This window comes from Trichophyton rubrum (genome assembly GCF_000151425.1).
Source record: "Trichophyton rubrum CBS 118892 genomic scaffold supercont2.5, whole genome shotgun sequence".
Taxonomy (NCBI): Eukaryota; Fungi; Ascomycota; class Eurotiomycetes; order Onygenales; family Arthrodermataceae; genus Trichophyton; species Trichophyton rubrum.
The window spans coordinates 360568-382861 of NW_003456424.1; the positions used below are offsets into that span (position 1 = coordinate 360568).

At 47.7% G+C, this 22294-nt stretch overlaps 9 protein-coding genes and 1 non-coding gene across 10 annotated transcripts; 5 read left to right on the forward strand and 5 right to left on the reverse strand.

Moving 5' to 3' along the window:
• Positions 1 to 552: 552 nt before the first annotated feature.
• On the forward strand, positions 553 to 2460 carry TERG_04855 (uncharacterized protein; the record flags this gene model as incomplete). Its single annotated transcript, XM_003234213.1, has 1 exon — positions 553 to 2460. The coding sequence occupies one exon, from the start codon at positions 553 to 555 to the stop codon at positions 2458 to 2460; it is 1908 nt and encodes a 635-aa protein (XP_003234261.1).
• A 145-nt stretch (positions 2461 to 2605) lies between these two features.
• Positions 2606 to 3554, reverse strand: TERG_04856 (uncharacterized protein; the record flags this gene model as incomplete). The annotated part of the gene is made up of 1 exon (XM_003234214.2): positions 2606 to 3554. The coding sequence occupies exon 1, from the start codon at positions 3506 to 3508 to the stop codon at positions 2606 to 2608; it is 903 nt and encodes a 300-aa protein (XP_003234262.1). The 5' UTR covers positions 3509 to 3554.
• Positions 3555 to 4424: 870 nt separating this feature from the next.
• On the forward strand, positions 4425 to 4913 carry TERG_04857 (ribose 5-phosphate isomerase; the record flags this gene model as incomplete). Its single annotated transcript, XM_003234215.1, has 1 exon — positions 4425 to 4913. One exon carries the CDS (start codon positions 4425 to 4427, stop codon positions 4911 to 4913), a length of 489 nt encoding a protein of 162 aa, XP_003234263.1.
• Positions 4914 to 5346: 433 nt separating this feature from the next.
• Positions 5347 to 6969, forward strand: TERG_04858 (uncharacterized protein; the record flags this gene model as incomplete). The annotated part of the gene is made up of 2 exons (XM_003234216.1): positions 5347 to 5796; positions 5881 to 6969. The coding sequence occupies 2 exons, from the start codon at positions 5347 to 5349 to the stop codon at positions 6967 to 6969; spliced, it is 1539 nt and encodes a 512-aa protein (XP_003234264.1).
• A 281-nt stretch (positions 6970 to 7250) lies between these two features.
• On the reverse strand, positions 7251 to 8165 carry TERG_04859 (uncharacterized protein; the record flags this gene model as incomplete). Its single annotated transcript, XM_003234217.1, has 2 exons — positions 7251 to 7934; positions 8076 to 8165. The coding sequence occupies 2 exons, from the start codon at positions 8163 to 8165 to the stop codon at positions 7251 to 7253; spliced, it is 774 nt and encodes a 257-aa protein (XP_003234265.1).
• A 590-nt stretch (positions 8166 to 8755) lies between these two features.
• Positions 8756 to 9583, reverse strand: TERG_04860 (uncharacterized protein; the record flags this gene model as incomplete). Its single annotated transcript, XM_047748333.1, has 2 exons — positions 8756 to 9360; positions 9421 to 9583. The coding sequence occupies 2 exons, from the start codon at positions 9581 to 9583 to the stop codon at positions 8756 to 8758; spliced, it is 768 nt and encodes a 255-aa protein (XP_047604313.1).
• A 151-nt stretch (positions 9584 to 9734) lies between these two features.
• Positions 9735 to 11375, forward strand: TERG_04861 (uncharacterized protein; the record flags this gene model as incomplete). The annotated part of the gene is made up of 3 exons (XM_003234219.1): positions 9735 to 10000; positions 10085 to 10186; positions 10250 to 11375. The coding sequence occupies 3 exons, from the start codon at positions 9735 to 9737 to the stop codon at positions 11373 to 11375; spliced, it is 1494 nt and encodes a 497-aa protein (XP_003234267.1).
• An 86-nt stretch (positions 11376 to 11461) lies between these two features.
• On the reverse strand, positions 11462 to 15112 carry TERG_04862 (uncharacterized protein). Its single transcript, XM_003234220.2, has 2 exons — positions 14566 to 15112; positions 11462 to 14505 (listed from the first exon to the last, which is right to left on the reverse strand). Exons 1-2 carry the CDS (start codon positions 14762 to 14764, stop codon positions 12599 to 12601), a joined length of 2106 nt encoding a protein of 701 aa, XP_003234268.1. The 5' UTR covers positions 14765 to 15112; the 3' UTR covers positions 11462 to 12598.
• Positions 11469 to 11551, reverse strand: TERG_10543. Its single transcript has one exon. It is a non-coding gene; the product is annotated as a tRNA-Val (tRNA).
• A 4134-nt stretch (positions 15113 to 19246) lies between the features above and the next one.
• TERG_04863 (uncharacterized protein) lies at positions 19247 to 19729 on the forward strand (the record flags this gene model as incomplete). Its single annotated transcript, XM_003234221.1, has 2 exons — positions 19247 to 19330; positions 19433 to 19729. The coding sequence occupies 2 exons, from the start codon at positions 19247 to 19249 to the stop codon at positions 19727 to 19729; spliced, it is 381 nt and encodes a 126-aa protein (XP_003234269.1).
• Positions 19730 to 22294: the final 2565 nt, after the last annotated feature.

Genomic DNA, 22294 nt, shown 5'->3' on the forward strand with positions numbered 1-22294 from the left:
TACCTATTTTTAAAACAAGGACTCGGCTCTAGCCAGCTCTGAGTCAGGGTCGGACAAGCTCAAGCCAGCCTAGGAGACGGGAGCTGGGAAGTTTAAATGACAGCTACTCTTTGGTTGATTTGTTGCAGTGGCTCGTTGAGTAGGCCGGCATGTGGAAACAGAAAGCCACCTCAGGGGAGCGTCGCTGGCAAGGCTTGTGGTCTGACTCCCCAGACTTGGCTGGTGGAAGTAAATGGGTAGTTGTGTTGGGCGCATACCGCAAGCCTAGCTGTACGGAGTAGCAACAAGCGAGTCCTGACTGAAATGCTCATATTTCTGATATATGGGGACTCTTGGATCACGAATCGTTTAGCGAACTCCAACGACTCGACAGGGGGTCAGCAAACTCTTAGGTGAAGCGAGATATGCTACCTATTTAGGGGGGACAAGCGCCTGATATATATAAATAGCTATATATATGAGAACTAGTCTGTCTAGCCTTCATTTTGCTCTTTATGTTCTCGTGAGACAGCCGTCGGTGAGAGCAGGAGTTTCCTCTCCGAATGATTCGCGATGGTTTCTAGTTTTGTTGCAACCACCTTGGCTGTTGGTCACAATGCGGTCAAGTCTATACTCTTCCGAATCGCAGGTCTCTGTCTGCAAGTCGGCATGTTCAAGTTCTTTGCTCTCATCGCATCAGTCACAAATGCTTTCACAGCGTATCTGATGTTTACGGAAGACTATATTCAGAGAACACTCTTTGTATTCTCTCGAGGATTTACGCATCAAGCTGTCATCGTTTTCTCCTTTACTATCCTCTTACTCACCTCTGGGCTGTACGACACCTTACTCTGGGGTCTTGATTCCCCTGGCTACGTCTCACTCAAACGAAATGTTACTGCTTCCTCCCTTAAGGACCAATTGCTTAGGAGGCCGGGGTATGTGGTGTTCTCCTCCACAAGACCAGAAGATTTCGATACACTTGACCGTCATTTCGCAGATGGCATGAACGGAAATTTGTTTCAGTCACATCTTAATTTCTCATTGACCGGCAACGTCGACCTGGGTAAACCTGAGCCCGTACCTCCAACCCAAAAGTTCAATCTACAGAAGAACATCGGACCACGAATATGGCTGGACAGCGAAGGGTTTTCAGTTTCACCCGATACATACGTCACTACCAGCTCGATATCCAATCTTGAGAGAAAGGAATATTATATTTGTCCTTGGATTACAGTAACGGAGGGTGAATCTGCCTCGTGGGAATGCTCCTTTGACAATATCCATGCAGGTCAGTTTGTCAGAACTCCGCTTGGCCAACCCGAAATCCACTGGGATGATATTACAGACCAGAGTTACCTATCTGAATATATGCGGCCGAATCGAGAGGATAACCCTTGGTCCTTCTTGGGTTCAGGAGGTGACACCGCCATGATGAAGCAAATGTTTACCGTCACCAAGGGTCGGAGAAGACATACCTTCCTAGAAAACGTGATGAAAGTATCGGCGGTGTACGATCACAACCAGCCTTTTCCGAGAGACTCGGTACATGATCTGGTCAAGCGGACCTGGTCTCTAGATCCGAGTCAATGGGATGATCCGTATATCACCAAAATTACTGAGAAGATCCGACACGGCGTGTCGAACAACACTAGCTTCCAATTTGGCTCTGTTCAAAAGTCCGGGAATAACACCGTCCTTCAGTTCCACTACGAATATTTGAACCTAGTCGCAACGGAAAGCGTAGTTGTATTTTCACTATTCCGTATATCTCTAATCAATATCACCATCATTCGCTCGGAGACACTCCCTGAACCCGTGAAACCTCTGGAGGCTTGTGACCATTACTACCATAACCGAGCAACAGGTGGGAAGGTATATGGCACCTCATGCTATGAACAAGGGAGTTCAAACAAGACCGGAGCTCGATTCTTTGGTCAAATCGATAGCTCCTCTGTTCTCGTTATTGGCGGAACCCTTGGAGACGGCAGCACCAACGTTAGTTCTGTGGCACTCAATCAAAAGGGCTTTCAATGGGTCGCAAACAATACGGAGAAGCTAGACAACCTTGTGCTGTCAAGAGGCTACATAATGGCCATTGACCCAGGCCTGGTCACGCTGGAGACGAGCAAGGTACAGGCAGCTATGTCACCCCTTCAAGTCTTACTCGTTATCCTGCCTATAATCTTCTGTGCTGCTATTTGGGCCTGGCTATGGCTTCAAGTAGACCCTCATTACTCCAATTCGCTTCTTGCCAATCTTTATGCGACAACGAATGTCGGGGACACGAATACTAGCGCTGATCCAGGGTATATACACACGATGCCTGACATCGGTTTGGTCAAGAAGGATGGAAAGGTTGAGATGGCCACTTCGACGGGAGTTTTTATACATAACCATTCGGAAACTGTAGGGGACGTGGGTATAGAGCATCAGCAGACAGATCCCCGGGGACACTATACCCCTATCCAGAATCCATGAATAATGGGCTCAAAAGAAAAAATGCAGTAGAGATACTCTATTTGGTACACTCTAATCTAATCTTGGTTAATTTCCAGTCCCTTCATCCATACTGTATGTAATAAAAATATGCTGATATGTAAGACCTAATGTGACATGAGATGTCTTATTCAAGGCTCTCCTCGACCTCTCGGACTACCTTGCGTACTCCCTCGATTTCATGCGCAAACCGACCCAGGAACATGCCATCAACAGCCTTCCCTAGCCCGCCTTGCGCCCAAAGTCCCGGCCCTGCACTGCCTCCATAAATCACTCTGATCTCCCCTCTGCTCGAGCCGCGGCGCACCCTGTCGATGACACTCCGTATCCCCTCAACCACAGCAGATATATGGTCGACGCCAGCGGGAACTGGCTGTCCAATTGCCCATACTGGCTCGTAGGCAAAGATACACGGTGCATCCTGTGGAATCGCATCCAGCACTGCTCTGACCTGAACTTCACACTCTTTTACCGCCACTCCAACAGCCTCTGACATCACAGGCCCAGGGACGGGTATTTCGCCCACACACACAAGTGGGACCATCCCCTGTGCGCTGACGGCTGCAGCTTTCTGTCCGACCTGTTCATCTGTTTCCTTGAAGATTGCCCGGCGCTCTGCATGGCCCAATTCGACTATCGACACGTTCATCGAGCGTAGACTGGCGGGCGACACTTCCCCTGTATACGGGCCCGCAGCCTCCCAGAAACAATCCTGGGCTCCAAGCAGGAAGGAAGGTGGTTGCGACAAGGGTCCCGGGACAGATTCCGCCGTCGACTGCTGCGTACCGGGCTGCTTGGTGGTGAACTCCTTGACCACCTCAGAGCATGGATAGACGGTCAGGAAGTCCGGGATGAGGGCAAGTAGGAGTTTTGATCTGTTTCTGGCGCAGACGATCTCGTTCCGTGGCTCTAGCAATTCTCGTAGGTATTCCAGTGTCCGCGAAGGAGTGAAATACATCTTTAACGAGATTATTAGGAGCGTCTTCGGGAGAGCTGGGTATGTCACCCCCGTTGTTGCTGGACCGGCCATGCTGCTGCCTCTGTCCTCGTTTCCTCAAGAGTCCTCCCTTCGCGCCGCCGAGGGGCCATCCGGGCTGCCCGGTCTATATACAAGTCTCATCCGCCTGCGGGCAAAGCTGCCAGCTGCTATCGGCGTCGCTCCGGACTGCCTTTATACTACGGGACGCTGCCATTAGCTAGTGAAGCCCGAACAAGCTTTATCGGGAGGCGGTTTTACTGGATGCAGTATCCCGGTGGCCATCAATACAAAGGAACGTCGCCCTAAGTCTTCTTCTCTCCCTCTAGCTGCGTTGGCGCCTTTGTCCGTCGCATTTGCGAAGAGGTCGCTCTCGCTGTCACTTATCGCCGGTGGCTGAATCTCTTCCCGTCGGACAATGGTCTGAGCTACTTTAATATGACGGCCTGGGGGTTGACGTCGGGTTCCACGTCTTTGGCCGCTGGCCAAATGGAAGCCTGCATCTGCTTGCCTATCAGAATCCCCCTTTGCCTCCATAACCATTAATCGGCCCATCTGCGGTATTTGTCCGGTGGTACAGATTATATAACGGCCTGGGAGAGCGAGTGATTCTGCGTACGCCTTCCGACGTGCAGCGTCAAGGTGGAGATGGGATTGTCATCATAATCTCCATATCACTCCACTATCAGGGTGTAATCGAGAGAACGGAGCCCTGGACGGCTATTTTTCCTTTTGGTTATGATGGAGACAAGTATCACGGACTGACCCGCGAGAGAGGTGACAGTCAAATGGTTCTCTAACACAGGTCGATCCGAGGGGACGTTACTTGCTGAGATATAAATACGGCCAACACCCCCCTCTGTTAGACCGTATTTCTCCTACTACTACATATACAAATCACCTACAAATCAAGAAGAGATATACCCTCCTCCGAATACCTGACGCAAAAACAACCTATCATTCTGAAAAGATGACTGCCTCGCTCCCACCTCTCCGCATCGCCATGTGCTGCGATGATGCCGGCCACTCCTACAAGGAAGCTCTTAAATCCCATCTCGAGAAGAACCCTCTCGTTTCTTGCGTAATAGACGTCGGTGTCCCATCTCCCACCGACAAGCGAGCATACCCTCACGTCGCCGTCGAGGCTGCCTCTTTGATCAAGGAGGGTAAAGCCGACCGTGCCCTTATGATTTGCGGCACTGGCCTCGGAGTTGCTATTGCTGCCAACAAGGTGGCTGGCATCAGAGCCGTCACTGCCCACGACCCCTTCAGCGTCGAGAGATCCGTTCTCAGCAACAACGCCCAGGTTCTCTGCATGGGCCAACGAGTCATCGGTATCGAGTTGGCTAAGAAGCTGGCTGCCGACTGGTTGAACTACAGATTCGACGAAACCAGCGCCAGCGCAGAGAAGGTCAAGGCCATTGGGGAGTACGAGGCCAAGTTTGGAGAATCTAAATAAAATGGACCGGATGTCATGACTTTCTTCTTCGGCTCTTTTCTGGGATAGACATTGGGATATACATGTTTTGCTTATGCTTTGCCCTGCCTTCATGTGTGTAAATTAGCCTGTAGCGCCTGGGGCGCAAGCAACAAAAGCAAGCCTCGTTAGGTTAGCTGTCGACAAAATGTATACACCACCTGCATGTGAATATCACTTCCTTCTTCGCCCTACCTTGATTCCTGTGAAGGTTTAGATGTCTTTGCAAGGTTGTTTTAGAACTCCAAGGGACCCATGGCTCAGTCGGATTACGTAATATTTAGCCTTGTTTTAGTGATCCACCAACCATGACAACTTCACCTCGCTCGTTGGTTACAAGACGACCAGCGGAATCAAAGGGATCTCTGTTTTGCTGATGAAGTTATAGCGAGCTCGCAGCCTCCTTGCAGCCAGCATGATTATAAAACAGCTCCGCCTTGGCTCAGTACCAATGGCCGGTTTCCGCTCCTCAGCAACCTGCTCCTTCTCACGATCCCACATAATACGGAGCTGCTCCCTGCCCCGAACTCATCTCCTACATTCGAGCTCCAGAAATGCATCTACTGCTGCGAGTGAATCTACGGCGAACACGGTGATAAATGCCCCACCACGGCCCAGACGGAAATCCAGAGGTATCGTTTGGACTACACTCATGGTGCTTGGGTTGGGCTGCGGATATATCTACATCACAGACACACGAGCTGGGGTACACCAATGGCTAGTACCACCTATGCTGCGATGGATATATCCAGACGCCGAAGACGCTCACCATTTTGGAGTGGACATGCTTAAATCACTGTACCGATATGGCCTGCATCCGCGTGAGAGGGGGAATCCTGACGGAGATGGCAAATTGGTGACCAAGGTTAGACCGAGTAGAGGAACCGCAAGACCTTATCCGGCTACCGAACCACACCTTCCTACTGATGCTAATAATACATTGATATAGGTCTTTGGATATACGCTGTGCAATCCAATTGGTATTTCTGGCGGTCTTGATAAGGACGCGGAAATTCCATCCCAACTATTCGAGCTTGGGCCTGCGATCGTCGAGGTTGGAGGGACCACGCCTCTTCCACAGGCAGGAAACCCGAGACCGAGAGTGTTCCGTATACCGTCACAAAATGCGCTAATCAATCGATATGGACTCAACTCAAAGGGAGCGGATAACATGGCCCTACTTCTCCGACAGAGAGTTCGCGATTTTGCCTACTCCGCGGGTTTTGGTTTAGGTGACGCTGCTGAACAACGAGTCCTAGATGGAGAGGCTGGTGTGCCCCCAGGAAGTTTGACAGAGGGCAAGCTTCTCGCTGTGCAGGTAGCCAAGAATAAAACCACTCCAGATGGCGATATTGAGGCCATCAAGAGGGATTATGTCTACTGCGTCGATCGTTTGGCAAAATACGCTGATATACTGGTTGTTAACGTCTCTAGCCCAAATACCCCTGGACTACGGGATCTACAACGTGTTGAGCCTCTCACAAAGATACTGACGGGCGTCGTTCATGCTGCAAAGCGGACTGACCGACAGACTAAGCCATTTGTAATGGTCAAAGTCAGCCCGGATGAGAACTCGGAAGAACAGATCAATGGTATCTGTGATGCTGTGACCAAAGCTGGTGTCGATGGTGTTATTGTTGGAAATACTACAAACCGTCGACCCGAGGCTTTACCCAAGGGCTACAACATGTCCAACGCAGAGCAAAACACCCTTCTTCAAACAGGTGGGTTTTCTGGGCCCCACCTAATAGAAAGTACAGTAGCACTGGTTGCCAAATACCGTGCCGAACTTGACCAGCGTGCCATCCCTGCAGGCCCAGCTGTGGACGAAGAGAGTATACCCGCCACCGACATTGTGGCTAGCCCGCCTCGAAAAGTCATATTTGCTTCCGGTGGCATTACGAACGGTGCGCAGGCACTTGCGGCAATCAATGCCGGCGCTGATGTTGCCATGCTTTATACCGGCTTAGTGTATGGCGGAAGCGGGACAATAACTAGGATGAAGGAGGAAATGCGGGCGGCTATAAAATGCAACTAGAGACTGCCGGCCATTGGTTTGTCCGGTATAACTATTGGCCACATAGAGAGAGCTTGCTCAGCCTGGCCTTGTACACATAGTTTGTATTTTGCACTCAAAAAGAATAAAAAATAAGCCCTCAGTCTTAGTCAATTGCTCATTGCACGCATATATTATAGTAGAGGTATATAGATAACTAGGCACTAGAAGGAAGTAAGCTTGAATAGAGTCAAATATATGGTTACTGGGAGGAGAGGAATGTATCGACAAGAGCAATTAATCGATTCGATAGCAGATCGGCATTAAATATCGAGATCTGCTAAGACTTCACCCTCAACATACGCAAGGCCATAGCATTCTCTCCTCACTGCGTCCAAAACCTCCCTATCGCCATTCGTTAGCCTTTTCAGGTATTCCTCTAGGATATAGATGTTATCCGTCCACATCTGTGCTTCTTGCTTCCATCTTGCAATATCTGTCTCCTTTTGCGCAATTGACCCTGGGCCATCCCCTTCAGACCGTTGCTTGATGTTGCTCTCCAAACACGCGATTTCAGTTTCAAGCTGGTCCTTCTTCTTCATCAACGCTATTCTTTCCCTCTCATTATCTTCCCGAGTCCCATTATGACTCCTTGCGTCCTCTAGGCGCTGTTCTTCCTTGAGCGCCATAACCTTGCTTTCCAGGTCCCCAATTGACTTCAGCAATTTCTCTACCTCCTTATCCAAAGCGTCTATTGTTTTCTCGCGAGCTTTCTTCTCTTCACCGCCCCATGCCCAGTACCAATTCCCACTGCCAATCTTTTCGACGTGGAGCTGGCCTTCGTCACTCAATGCTTGGATATGCTCCTTGACCTGCATACCGTTGATTGATGCAACTGGTGGGAGTATTTTTTCCAAGTCCTTGAGGGTGTGGCATGTTCGTGATGCTTGAAGATAGGCCAGGATACGGCGTTGCTTTTCTGCGGCTGATACTCCAGCCTTTGGTGCCTAGTGGTATTAACTGGTTAGTATATGACTGTTAAACTACCCCTGTAAATCGTACGATAAAGTGAAGAAAGGCTTAACAGGCGATACTAACCATTTCGAACAAGTAAATAAGTTGATAGAAGCGTCGAGAACCTAATTAACACTGAGAAAGATGAAGGTTTGCGATTCACTGAGTGTTGACATAGAAGAGATGATGCATTCGAGGTTGAAAGCAGGAGACTTGACGTTCATTTTAACTTGGCTCTTTCTCGGACACTATTCCACATTGGGACAACAATATCCAGCTTTCCTCTATTTTCCTTGCAAAACGGCCTGTAATGGTGTTATTTTTCTTCTCGCCGGTGGTATCTGGCACCATAGATAATTTTTCAACATAAAGCAGAGGTAAACTATCATGTTGTTTTGTGATTCACCTTACAGGATCGTCGTGCGAGAAAGCTCAAAGGGTTTGGTATCTAACGGGGTATTGACTCTAACGCAGAATGCGACCCTCCTCAGCTTGATGTATTTTCCTCACTCAATAGAAGTAGCTATGTGGATATATATCCATAGGTTATCCAAGCCCTTCTGGGCCAATACGAAGCACAGGGGATCGACACTTCGAGGACTTTTCTATGGGTGTTAAGGGCCTGTAACCCAACTTACACAGAATGGAGATACCTGTGACATTCAGGAATTTCTTGCCATAAGTTATGGAGGAGGCTCAGAGAAAGTTTGCCTTCGGTAAACACCAATGAGACACCATCTGTAAGCCTAATCAATGGCAAACACACCCAAGCCTGGTGTCATTTATCAGAGCATGTTGGTATGATGTGTGACGGTCAAGTAACCGGTTTCTCTGACGCCGGTCGCATGGCCGACAGGCTACTTAACCGCCGGCGTTTTTTGCTCTTTCGCTGACGTGACAAAGTTGTAGCAACATCATCAAGACCCCCGCTACTATATCCATCGATTCGAGACCGCGTACTGAATGCGGAAACCGACGTTTCACGGGATCTGACAACCGGTGCTTCCGCCTCCCACTCAGGATCACTGGGTACTGCACCCTCCACCAAGGCCAAATCTCCTGTTTCTCCAAGAGCCTCTACAGCAGTCTCCTCCAGCAAGAAACCCAGCGCAATCAAAGCAGTTTCATCCATGCTACGCCATGCTGACTGGCCACGATCCACCGTCTTATTTGCATACAGATCCGAAGTGTATGCATGGATAGCCTTGAGAAGGTCAGAGTCTGGCAAGGGCTGGTCTTCGGGTATATCTTCGTTGGCAAAATAGTAATCATTTTCCATATACCTTACGGGGGCGTTTTGCTTCCGAAATAGGACTTCTTCGGGAGCGACAGCTGGGAATATTCGTGATGAGGTTATACCGTGATAGTCATTAGCTAGAGTCGAAGACTTATTAGAAGATTTATCTGTTGCGATGCGACCTTTCCACAAGCTGTTAACTGGATTGAAAGTAAGTGTTTTTGTTGGTTTGGATTGCTAACCTGCAACAGCATCATAAACATTCGCATGCCGATACTTTGCTCCCCTCCGTTCACTAGCATTTATGTGCCCAAGTCTGGCAGACTTTTCATCTATGTTTCTATCCATCGTGGTCGTGGTTTTTATAATGGCATCCACATCATCGTTCATGCGATTTACTACCATGACAAGATAAAATAAAATGAAAGCTTAGTCATCTTCTGTGCTTTGGGTCTTGGCAAATTTCATCGTTAGCGATTGAGCCGCATCTGGAACCAGACATCAACGCCAGACCAGAGACGACAACGAACCTGACGAAGCTGATCTACTCAGATGAATGAATTCATATATCCTCAATAGATCTCAAGGATCTATCCACCCTTTTCAATTCCACTTTGCGCAAAGCACTCGTCTTGTCCATGGCCTCGCCGCTGCTCCAGGCATCCGCTTCTCCGCAGTCAAGCAGCATGAATCCCAGCCGGGAGCTGCTGATATAGCCGAAGGGATCCCCGATATACTCCATTCAGATCTTGATTTTGACGATATATGGGCACATAAAGCCGGAGTTAATGTTTTGGCAATAGATCAATATGAAAAGCGGTAGTATGTTTCGCCACGATATCCCAAAGTAGCCTTTGAACCCATCAGCACTGAGAAGCTACAAGCGGCTAAGAGAATCAACCTTAGTATGATTTCGGGCGGCGCAGATACCTCTATTCATTTATGGGATTTAGAAGGTCGAGGCACGGAACTTAATTACCTTCATCAACCGGTTGCTTCTGTCTCAAAGTACGTTCTACCCAGTTTCCAAGCTAGATTTATCGACTGTCACTCACGATGATTGTATCAAAGACAAACAAATACATCAACTCATACCCATGCACTGACGTCCCTCTCGATATACCCATTTGATCCTACGCCATCAACCATCCTGAGTACTTCACATGACGCTACGTTGAAACTATCCAGTCTCGGGGAGTCGGATATCGTTCCGGTTCATACATTTAATCTTCATTCAACACCGTATTCTCATTCGTTGTCAGCACACCAGGCATCTCACTTACTTATTGCGGTTGGTACGTCAGAGAATGCTATACGGCTATTAGATCTTCGTTCAGGACTATCAACCCACGCCCTCCCAGCACATACTGGGGCTGTTATTTCCGTTCAATGGGCACCGCATAACCCTCATTTAATTGCCTCAGGCTCGAAAGACAACCGAGTCATCATTTTTGATGTCAGAAGGGGCGGCCGTAATTCGGCAATAGCTTCCTTTAATATGGACGACTCGACGGGTATACTGTCGCTTGAAAGACCCGCTAGCCAGCAAACCAGTCAGAGTGGAAAACTACTCAGTTCTAGCTCCCGCGCCCATAATGGTACAGTAACCGGGGTTCGATGGACATCAAATGGCAGTCATTTATTAAGTGCAGGTCAAGATTCACGCATTCGCGTTTGGGACGCTTCCACTGGTGCGAACACCCTCATCCATTTTGGGCCTCGCATAAGGAATAGTGCCTCGTTGCATCTTGCTGAACGAGCCCCTCTTGTTCTGCCTGAAAATAACAGTGTGGTGACCCTCTCACTAGATCACGGAACGGTGCTCTGGCCAAATTATAATGACCAAGATGACAGAGGCGAAATTTTCATGTTTGAAATTCACGATGGCACCCAAATCAAACACCTACGTGTACCAGGATTGATATCCAGAGAAAAACTACGTGGAAGACCAACTGCTCTGAGTGCTGCGAGAATCAACGCCCTCGCTTGGCGGGGTAACGGAGCGTCTGGTGAAGGGATGGAGATGTTTTCGGCTCACGGAGATGGTACAATCAGATCATGGACCTCTCGAACAGAAGAAGACGAAGAGTTTGAAGCAGAGGCTGTACAGAAGGAACAAGAAGAGAAGAAGAGAAAAAGGGATATACTTGATGAAGTATACCGTGGTCTTATGCGACCGGGTGTCACCTTCACCTAAAGAAGACGACTCTTTGTACATATAGTCATTCTGGAAGTAGTAGCCAAACAGAAAAAAAAAAAAAAACTAAAATAAAAACCAATATTGTGATAATGATCGACGCAGGGATCGAACCTGCGATTTTCCGCGTAACTTCGTATGTAAGGCGGACGCCTTAACCACTGGGCCAGTCGATCCACGTAATATCAGACTCCTATTATTTGCAAATAAGCCATTGCCATGACGCTTAGTAAGACTCAACCCCCAGCTCATTTCAATCCTACATTTGATAGGAAGTCATTGATCTTGGAACTCTAGGTTACCGAGTTGTGAGATACTACACATAGTTATTCTGTCACTGTCATGAAACAGAGCTACTGCGGTATTAGGGCTTGAATAAGTAGCGGGAAATACTTGATTATACAGGACTTCATGTTACCTTTAGCGGTCAAACTGTTAGTAGTTAATATAATGAACAGTAGATAGCATTGTCCTATTCAGAGCTCTGAAACAAGATTTCTGAAGGACCTTTTCATTTAATGATGTTTTCGTTGTTATTCATTTGCCAGTGAAGGCTTTAGCTAACTAATGTTGAAGCTAAATATAATGGAGGGTAACTCTTTCGAGTTTCTTTCATCCCTACAAATATTTCAAACTCACATATATCTATCCCAGTGACCAAACAATGCAGAAAGGTATCCTAGCTTAAATATACATAAAGTAATAGGTTCAGTAAGCATGGAGCAGATGTTGCAAGGCAAAAGAAATAGAGATGATGGTCCTCGTCCCCTTCTCCATAGAACGCTGCAACAACGCAGAGCATGAAAGGGGGAAATTACTCGGGGCCCCAATAATAGACATGGCCCTTGCAGATCGAAAACGGCCCCCAAACTTATGCAAGCTGAGGCTCAGCCACAAACGGATCTGAGAGTGTTTCAAACGCTAAAATGTCTCCAGGCTGGTACTGGTTTGTGAAGGGGCAAGGAGCGGTTTGCGTAAAGCTAAAAAGGGGGTATATTGAATAAATATTAGGTATATAGAAGGTTTCATCATAATGCCTTCCGTTGAATAAAATGTCGCCAACCCAGGTCCACTGGGCAGTTTAATGCTGCTGTAGTGATCGTAAAAGGAGTGCCAGCTCCTCAACCTTAGTGATAGTATCAAACTAATCACAAGGCTAATAATTATCGTAAGACATCGCCTCGTCTTCAGTGTAACTTGAACAAATCCGGGAAAAGTAGAAATTAGATCAGGAGAAAATCCCAGCCGTTTTGTTGCATGACATCTCGCCAGCGGACAATATTGTTGCTTATCAGCGGAAGCTCCCCATTAGATCGCTGGGAAAATGCTGTTGGTTGTTCTGCCTCTATGAGAGCTTTCTCGTCTGCAAGACGCCAGACTTTCTGAAGCACGCATATCATGCGGCCAAAGCTTCCTAGCTCGGCCTGCTGACCCATTTGCTCTATTCGTTTGCCAAGCGTCTCGCGGAATGTACTTCCAGGAGTTGCAAGCGAGCCGCAAATGAGTAGTGGCCAGACAAGGGAGGTATCAAATCCTTCTGGCCCACTAGGGATGAGGTCAAGCAGTTCCGCAGCATGTGAGATCAGGCTAACGGTGCCTGGCTGGTCGCGTTTGGATCCAGGAACAAGACTGCAAAGATAGACACGCGCGGCCACTCTGAATAGGGCAGTGATGTTTCTAGAAAGCTGCTGGGGTAGCAAAACCCCGTTCTCTGAGAATGGTTTGACGAGCGATCCAGCCGGTGGTTCAGTATGGTCAAGCTGTTGAGCAAGGTTCGTGACATGGCCACAAAGGCTAGCATGGTCAGTTCGGCCCTCGATACACAAAGCATCGAGACACGAGATTTCTGCAATCAAATACATGACTCGGTCTTCGCAACCCATTAGTTCACAAAGCCCGGCGCTTGATCCACCAAAGAGTTTGGTTCTGTATGTATGTGCGAACTGCGGCATCTGTCCGAGCATCGTTGATCCCAAGATATCGATCCAGGCAGCTAGGCTCATGCTGAATGGCGGATGAACAGCGCCATGGTCGGATTCTAGAAGGCGGTGGGGAAGGTCCAGTTTGTGGATCAAGCCCGTGGCTGCTTGGAAGTGTTGGTGCCACGGAACATCAGGGAGAGTGTCGTTTGCACGACCAGCAGCGCATTGGAAGAACGCCATACTGAGAGTGGCCTCGAGAATCTGAAGATGATCGGTATCCTGGTTCAGAGAAGAGCAAAGCTCAGAAACGGCCTGGAAGCGGTGCTTAAGGATATCATTGTCGATGAAGTCGCTGATGACATGCTGCGTTGACTTTAGATGAACAGCAGCAATGCTTAGGCAGCAGTGCAGATAGCACTTATTCGACTCGATGGCAGGGAGAATAACATCAGCGAACACACCTCCTCGTTTTCTGGTTTCCAGGATGGGGAATATTTTGCTAGATACATTCTCAAAGAAATGATCCAGTAAATGGCGGTCTGAATCGTCAACCTGGATCGAAGGAACACCCACGGGGACGTGAGAAAACTCAAGGCAGCTATGCTCTGAGAGAACCTTGGAATCGAACACATCATTTCGCGCCCAGTCATCTTCAGCAAATGAAGGTAGCATGGCATGGGCAAGAGGAGGCTGGAAAGTATTGAAAGTAGACGTTGATGAGTCCCGTCGAGTTGGGATATCATTGATGAATAGCTCGCTCTCTGTTTTGACATCTACTTCATACGGCGTTGGAGCAGACCAGAATCCGTTAGAATCCAAATGTGATGGCTGATCTTGAGCATATGAATCATATAATTCCTGGATGTGAACATGGCTAGGCTCTCCTTCAGTGCAGTAAGGCGGCTCTAGAGAAGTGTCTCGGGTTTGCGAAGTGGTATCTGGGTATGCCTCAGGGGTTGGAGCTGAATGAGAAAGGTCAGGAGGGCTGTATGTGCAGCATGATTGACGAGGACATGAAACTGTCTTTTCGTTCATCTTGGTGCTCTTGATGAGATCCTTAATGTACTCCTTTTGCGACTTTCTCTGTTCATTGTTTCCCCACCACATTGGCCGTTCATATTCACATCGGAGCTTGAGATTTTTGCAAGCACGGCAAGCAGGATGGCCTTCGTCGCACTTCTTGCGTCGCAGGCGGCATGTAAAACATCCTTTATTTAACCGTTAGTATGTGGGACTTACGCTGGGAGTAAGCAGGGAGATCTATATACCAGAACGAGATCTTCTATGTAGCTTCTCCGCCTTCTTGATGCCAGGATTCCCTTGTGTTGACGGGCTAGACGACGACTTTCCTGTAGGCTTGCGGGACTTTTTGGACCTGGAAACCGGCTTGACAAGTTCTATAGAGCTGGCCATACCTGGAGAAGAGGCGGGCGATTTGGGAGAGGGGGCGATTATAGCGAAAGACATTTTGAACCGACAACAGTAAGCTTTTTAAGAGTAGAAACAGCTGCAACGAGAAAGAAAAACAGATGGATCCGTCCAAGGTGAATAAGGTCGAGGATGTGCCACTGAAGGGGAGTATTAGATAACCTCTTTACCTGGCCAGCAGGAGATTTATCGAAAAAAAGAGTGTGATAGCGACAGCGGACAGGTATGAAGCCCTGAACGAAAGAGGGAACCAAAAAAAAAAGGGGATTAATTATGTTCTTTAAAAGATTATGCTGCGGGCAAGGTATTAGTTTAATAATTGATATCAAAGCTGCGCTAACCGACCAGGTTGGGGTGTTTCTATTTTTGACTCCATTTATAGAAATCCGCCGGGAGAAGATCAAAAACTCAAAAACGAGAGGGGAGAAGCAAAGAACCTAGTACAGGAGCTCAAGAATTATGCAAGGAAGGATCCTTGGCGAAAGATGACTGGTCAGTCCTCTTTTTCCGCGAGCCGCCCTGGTCAAATTTAGTTGCGCACAAGTATGCTGATGGCCAGGGTATGATGGGTCCAAGAGTGGAGCGGGGATATGGATACCATGCAGGAAGGAGGTGTGATCGAGCGCCGGATAGGCTGGGAGCCTGCAGCTCAAAGATTGACCCCATTTGATCACCAGCAAATCAGAACCTCGATATCTGGTGTTTGAAGGTCGTTCCTCAACACCAGCCTTTCACGCAGTTGAGCCGTGTATTCCCTAAACGTGTCTCAGTATACACAAGCTCAGAGAGATGGCCATTAGTGGGGATGTTTGGTGCATATCTCATTATGGTTGCTACCCTGGGGTTGGAATAATCAACATTCTCACCCTTCGGGTCAGGCTGTTAACCTAAGTATACTCTGTACCAGGAAGGATTGCAGTCATGGAGGCACATGTATGCAGGGCCAGATCTCCGCCCACGTACGAAAACATGAGGGCCCCAGTTCGGCTATGGCTGGGGATGGGCAGCCGAGGAGTCTTGGAGATATGCATGCTGACTGTACGGGGTACTTTTAGAACAGGGTAGCTTCATTTCGGGATCAAGTCGGTGCCCTCTGTTCGACTGGGCTTGATCTGTCTGTTGCCATTCCAACCAGGCACGATGTGGAATGGTTGTACATTCAGCATTCAGCATCCTCATTCGAGAGGAGCGTTCAGTTACCCCTGAGAAGCCAAAGGGGGAAACGCCAGCTAAGCCAAAAACAGGTGCAAGGCACTCTCCTCCCTCATCGTTCAATTTACCGCGGTCCCTGGTTGGGGATGTTTTTCGTTTAGTTAGCTATAGTATTATTTAAGTGAGGAATCAAGTTGGTTGAAGGGCGAGCTCTGAGGCTAAGGAGCGAGGTTGAGGTTGAGGTTGAAGAGCAGTTTTGCCAAGCTTCGGGAATGCAAGTCCTGATTCGTCGTTTGTCTCTGCCGCTAATCCTAAAGAAGTAAGTGAATTATTGTGCTCGGTTCAGAGCGAAGTTTGGCGTATCCAGAGGACGCGGAGTTTACGCAAGGAAGCAATTATTGAAGCCAAGAACTCCATGCATCGCGATGATTCAGGGTCCTCGTAGGCAGATGGGATGTGACAAGACGCTGTGGAGCCCTCTCGGGATCTTCACGCACGACAGGGTGGCCGGGGAAAGGCGAGATCACGAGTTGGTTGAAGGTACAGTCGGTCGTCACTAATTTGCGCACCTCCCCACGTGATAGTACCTCAACAGAAGTACCACCTATACCCTCCCTCCACTCCATAACGCGATAAAATATGCCACAACGCGTTATTTTGGCTGAAACTAATAGCAATCAAAGGAAGAAGGAGCTCTCTAGCTATACCCGTGGCTTAATTTATAGTCTTTACAAAGGGGGTATATCTTATAATAAGATTAGTACTAATTTAAATATTCCGAAGTCTATAGTCGCGACTACTATAAAGAAGCACTCCCTCCAAATAGATAGCCAAATACTACCACGGCCTAGAAGACTAAAAATCCTATCTAATAGGAATATTCAATCACTTATGAGCCGTGTACGCCGTAAACCTCTTATTATCTATAAGAAACTAGCTCTCGATACCTTTAATATAGCCTCAAGATCGATATTATATAGAGCCCTTAAGAATAAGGATATTATTAACCACCCAGCAAAGAAGAGACCCTTTCTCCTACCTATCTATACTTAGAAACGGCTGGCCTAGTGTAGGGAACGCGAATATTAGGGGGATATAGAGTGGAATAGGGTAATATAGACTAATAAATATTTAGTCGAAAGAGGTAGGGGGAAGTAATAGGAATAGGCCTTTCGAAAGCCTAAAGAATAATAGAATCTTGATAAAATAACCACATATAAGACTAGAAAAGACCTTAAGCTAATAGTCTAGGGTACTTTTAATAGTACTAGGCAATCGAGAATAGCTAGAATAAGGAAGGATATAAGCTCTATAGGGGGGAGGATAACTACCAACTTCTATATGGATATTCTCAACTCCCACTTCCTAGAATTTTATAAACCAGGGCTTATCTTTATATAGGATAGTGCCCCTATCTATATATCACACAAAGTTACTACCTGGGTGTAGGATAATAATATAATTATAACTTCCTGGCCCCCCTATAGCCCTAATCTTAATCCTATCAAACATATATAGAAAAAACTCAAGGAATTAGTATATTTAAGGTATCCAGACCTCCTTTTACTACCTAGGGAAGCTGAAGCAACCAAGGATGCAATATTTGAGGCTATAAGTAATGCCTAGGAGGCTATTCTAGATAAGTTCTTTGCTGCTCTTGTAAAGAGTATACCTTAGAGGGTGGCTGTAGTAATTGCTGCAGATAGATAGTAAACTAAGTACTAGGGAGCTATTTTTTTCGATATCTCTTTACATCTATGTATTTCTATGCTTTTTCTCTATTATTTAAGCCCTGTTTCATTATAATTGAGCATAGGGTAGTGGAGTTATTAATTAATCGAATTTACCTGCTTACTTCGGTGTATGTACATTTTGGTGGGGGGTGCGCAAATCTTTGGCCTAGTACTGTATCCTGTACAGAGTACTCCATACTTTACATGGAATCTCTACTCGGTGTTTTCACCCATGTCTCCACCAAGGTCGAAGGCCGCTGCAGGTCACCGTGACTCTAGGCGGCCCAGCTTGGCAGAGTGCACTGGCGATGTGACAACGCCGTTGGGCTTGCAGATTTCACACGTCACTGGGCCAATGAACGACAACGGCTGGGATGCTGGAGAGATTTCAGTGCAAACCTTGTTTTGTCGATTTGAGATGCAGACGGGAGACGGGAGGAACAAGCATAGGGGGAAAACAACCCATAATTAGCAACAATTTACCCGAGTTAATTATAGCAATATATTTAATTCAACTTAATTAACTCTAAATTTAAGGTTAGTGTAACTCCCGTTTCTATTTATAAAACATGTTAATAAGGTTAATTAGCCTGTATTAACATGGCAAAAGGGGGATACGGGTTAATTAAGCTGCACATGACAACTGCCGCCCGCGACTTTTCTTCAACGAGATTGTTGAGAAAGCCCGCCCTGTCACAAGATACCTTTCCAGGAGCCAAAGGGGAAAGTACAGTCCCGGCCGAGATGGTGTTCGCCTCTTTCTATGCCCTCCAGCCTCCCCTTTTTTCGTTATTATTGCTTTATGAGTAATCCCTCCTTACGCTTATGATTTTCCAGGGTAGTCCGTCCAGCAAGGCATATTCTCTTGACATTTCGATGGCTGACTGACGGCAAATATTTCCTAGCAGGTAGCGGGCTAGCAAGCTCCCCGACACACTTCCATCCATGCTCCCTACGCCTCAAGCCGCATGGTATGGCAGTCGAATTCTGCCCCTGACAAAGATAAATATGCATACCCAATTGGACTACAGGGTTATACAACCTTGTGCCTCAGCTCCAGAAGCCGAAGTCAATTGCACATCGTTCTACATCTCTGATTCAGCGTCACTTCCTACTACAATATATAATTGACTACGAGGTCTTGTCAGGACTCATCATGATCAATCAACCAACCTCACAAGTTGGCAGAATGAAACCTTTTCTGACCTCAACAGGCCGCAAACGTCCTCCCAACTGGCGCACAGTCCACATGCATTCATTATTCACACAAGCAAGGAAGGCCATTCAAGCATCCACTGGTGGCTCTCAACTAGCACTCCGGAAGATATATGTCGAGTTTTATCCCATACACCTCTGGGTCTTTGGGAAATATCACGGCATCACGGGTCATACCCGATTCCCTAGCATCTAACTGAGAGGGAGAAACACATATATAGCCATGGTTCTCGAGCTATATACCACGCTGATATACTCGTATACAGTTCCTTGACTTCCAGGATTATCATCATTATGATGCATTCCCTTGTTGCCAGCCACTTAGGCGGGCACCCGAGTTTCCGGAATCGAATCCCAATTTCTAGGAGCCCCTGTGTGTGTGACAAGTATATACTTATGTCATCGTGTCATGCACGTCAAGATGAATTTCTTCTGGCAACAAGTACTTCTCGATGTCATGGTCTGTAACAATCGTCCCACGAACTCCGCAACAGCATTGCCTAGAGTATGTTAAGGGCGTGGGCTATCAATTCTCAGCTTACACACGCTGTACCTCATCGTGCTTTGAAACAGTACACGATATTGACAGCTGTAACCGCGGTTATAGCTTATAGTGTCCTTGACGAGGAATTATTTTGTCGCTCAAAATATGAGATCCGTCATACTTAAGGGCAAGGCAAGGATGGACCAAGCATATCTCTGCATGCTGCTTTCAGCTTTTGCCCATATCCTGTCTCTTGCCTTGCTCACCGCATCACTCTCAGCAAGAAGCTTTCATTATTATGAGGACGTATCCAAGATGAAGGATAAGCTCTGCTCGGATATCCAATCTCACCAAGTACATCATCATAAGCTCCAAATTTCGTATGACGCAATTAGCACCAGCCCGACTCACCCTGTCTGAACATCGATTAACAGCAACTGATTTTCGAATTACTACGTTTACGAGTATCTTGTCCTAACCCCAATTATGCCCCTGTGCGGGAGGAGTAGATAGAAAATGCTCCTGTGCATTTTACAGTGAACGATGCATGCGCCGTACAGCATTGTTTCTCGTCCCTGGTGTCATGTGGGCGCGGAACCGGGCTTGTCCCTCTTGACATGTAATATATACACTACATCCTTCTCATGCGAACGGAGTAGCTGCAGCTCTCTATATTGCCTCTTCGCTGTAGGTGCAGTCTATAAACCTGTTCAGCGTAGTGCTGGGCAGGCAATAACTCGCACACTGCTGCGCTATACAATGCAGGCGCAATCTCGAGAAGCTGTGATCATTTCTCAAGCCATAGACCCCTAGAAGGCGAGGTGGAATGAAAATCCAGGTTTTCTTCAGTATCGGATTGCCTACTCTCCGCCCGTAGCGTGTATACATACATCTATGTGTATGCCCTCCACATGGCTCGTATTGCCCGATGGTCAGAGAAGCACTTCTGGGCCGGACTATAAGCGATTCGTGCATGATCCCTCGGTCAACTATCAATCTCAGTCAGCTCAGGCGTTTTTCAACGGCGCAATAGTTTGTGGTAGCATGTCACTTGATCGTTGCACCGCAACATACTACAGCTGTGGCAATTATCTCCTAAAATCATGCTGCCACAGGGTGTGAGAGAGGCGACCGAGCCATCGGAATCCAATTGCTGTCCTCGGTATGGCCGACCTTTTGCTTCTCAATGCAAAGCGTTGAACTTGCTGTGTGATCAGCAGGACGTCTTAAGCAAACGCCACCGAGCTCACCAGTATCGCTCGCAGCCGAATATGATGGTATCGATGACTATGGCATACATGGTAACGCAAGACTCCAGTTATCCCATCTTTACAAAGTTTGACTCAAGCGGTGTATATTTTCTAACCTTTGCTTCTTTTCCTTTACTTTCCTTTTTTTCTTTTCTTTTCTTTTTTTTTTTTACCCTTAACCTTTTGTTGTATCGTATAAATTTGATCTCGTTAGTTACCTCGCGATGTGGATTACGCCGTTAACTGACCATCGCCATACCTTACTTCGACAGCTGCCTCTCTCGGCAAAACGGCTTTTGAGACATCCAACATTCTGATGCGTAAGGACGGCCAGCAGAGTAGTATATTTAGGCCAACCAGGCTGCTGTTGCTGCGCCTGGCTCTTCAACCAACTAATAAACAAACCCCTGACGCAGCTGCCTTGATACATCCCACAGATGGCCTGATGATAGTTATGGCCGAGGTCAGAGACATACATCAGCAGCCTTACTTGCACTGCCATGAGCATGCTCGGTGTTTGTTCACGGAGCAGGGCTCAGCTTCTGTAGCAAAACGCATGTCTGCTGCCGACGTACGTACTCTGTATGAGAGTGTGATAATAATGACGATGGAGGCCAGCCTCCTCGAGGACACGCTGTCCAGCAACGATGCCAGGGATGCATCACTATACTTGCCCAAACGAGCTATCAATAGGGAATAAAATGCTCCTCGTCCCGGCTGTACCGAGTACTACTAAGCCTGTCCTAGGGTGTCCTTGCCCGTAACCAGAGAGGCCAAATAGGCAGCTCGGGGCCCATCAACAACATTCTTGTACCATGCGAGAAACATACATGCAAGTCAACTACACCGAGCAGGAGAGACGCATCTATGTGCTGGCGCCGCTTGCCAACACTGGCAGCCAGAATAGTGTTTGGTCAGGGAGAAGGGGGGAGTGCAGCGACAATTTATATATACGACATGCGAGCAATAATACATACGCTGTCCACCGGCAGATCAGTTCTGTCAGAGTTTACTTTCCTGCGATGCATTGGATTTTCGCGCCTGGGAGGGAGAGTATAACGACAAAAGGAGCAGCTCGACAAGGCCGAAACCAAAAAGCAAATGCTTGTCCCTTGACATGATGGACGAGGCGACTGTTAGATAGGGAAATGTTGCCCGAGTAACTGCCCTGCAATTAACCTGGGTGGCAGTCAGTAAGGTACATTCTGCAGGGCAACAGCAGAAGAACAAAGGGACAATGCCTGCAGGATCGCAGGCAGTGATTGGGGCAATATATTACAGCCTAAAGTACTCAGTGTTCCCGTACTGCAGGCTAATTTAATGCACCCATTCCTGCATTTCATACTGTGAGATGCACGTTCCCGTGCCAAAAACGACCGCCAGGGAGAAGGCTCAGCAATGACGGTGATTAGTCAAGGCGATATTTGGCTTTCTCGCTGAAGGATACGGCAATGCAACGATAATTAATGCGAGCAAATTACAGCCGGCCGAGGGCGGTTTTGTTCATGCGGCCGTCGGGCCCCCACTGCCCACTCGCAGCAGCAACGCCAGGGATTCACGATCGCCAGCGTCATCGACACAGAGAGGCTGGCAGAATGGCAGGGAGGAGTGTCTGTATCAGAGCAAGACAGGACGCCCTCTGCTGGCTGGTAAGATCAGGAAGCAGAGGGCTGGTGCCAGCCATTGAGTTGCATCGGCAAAGGCGAAGGGAACAAACGTAGCTCTCTCGACCCGG

What these genes read in the sequence shown, in the direction of transcription:
- TERG_04862 (XM_003234220.2), bottom strand. Translation starts at nt 14,764, where the DNA reads ATGTCTTTCGCTATAATCGCCCCCTCTCCCAAATCGCCCGCCTCTTCT. An exon ending in ACATAGAAGATCTCGTTCTG is followed by an intron (nt 14,506 to 14,565) that starts GTATATAGATCT and finishes GGTTAAATAAAG; the next exon opens with GATGTTTTACATGCCGCCTG.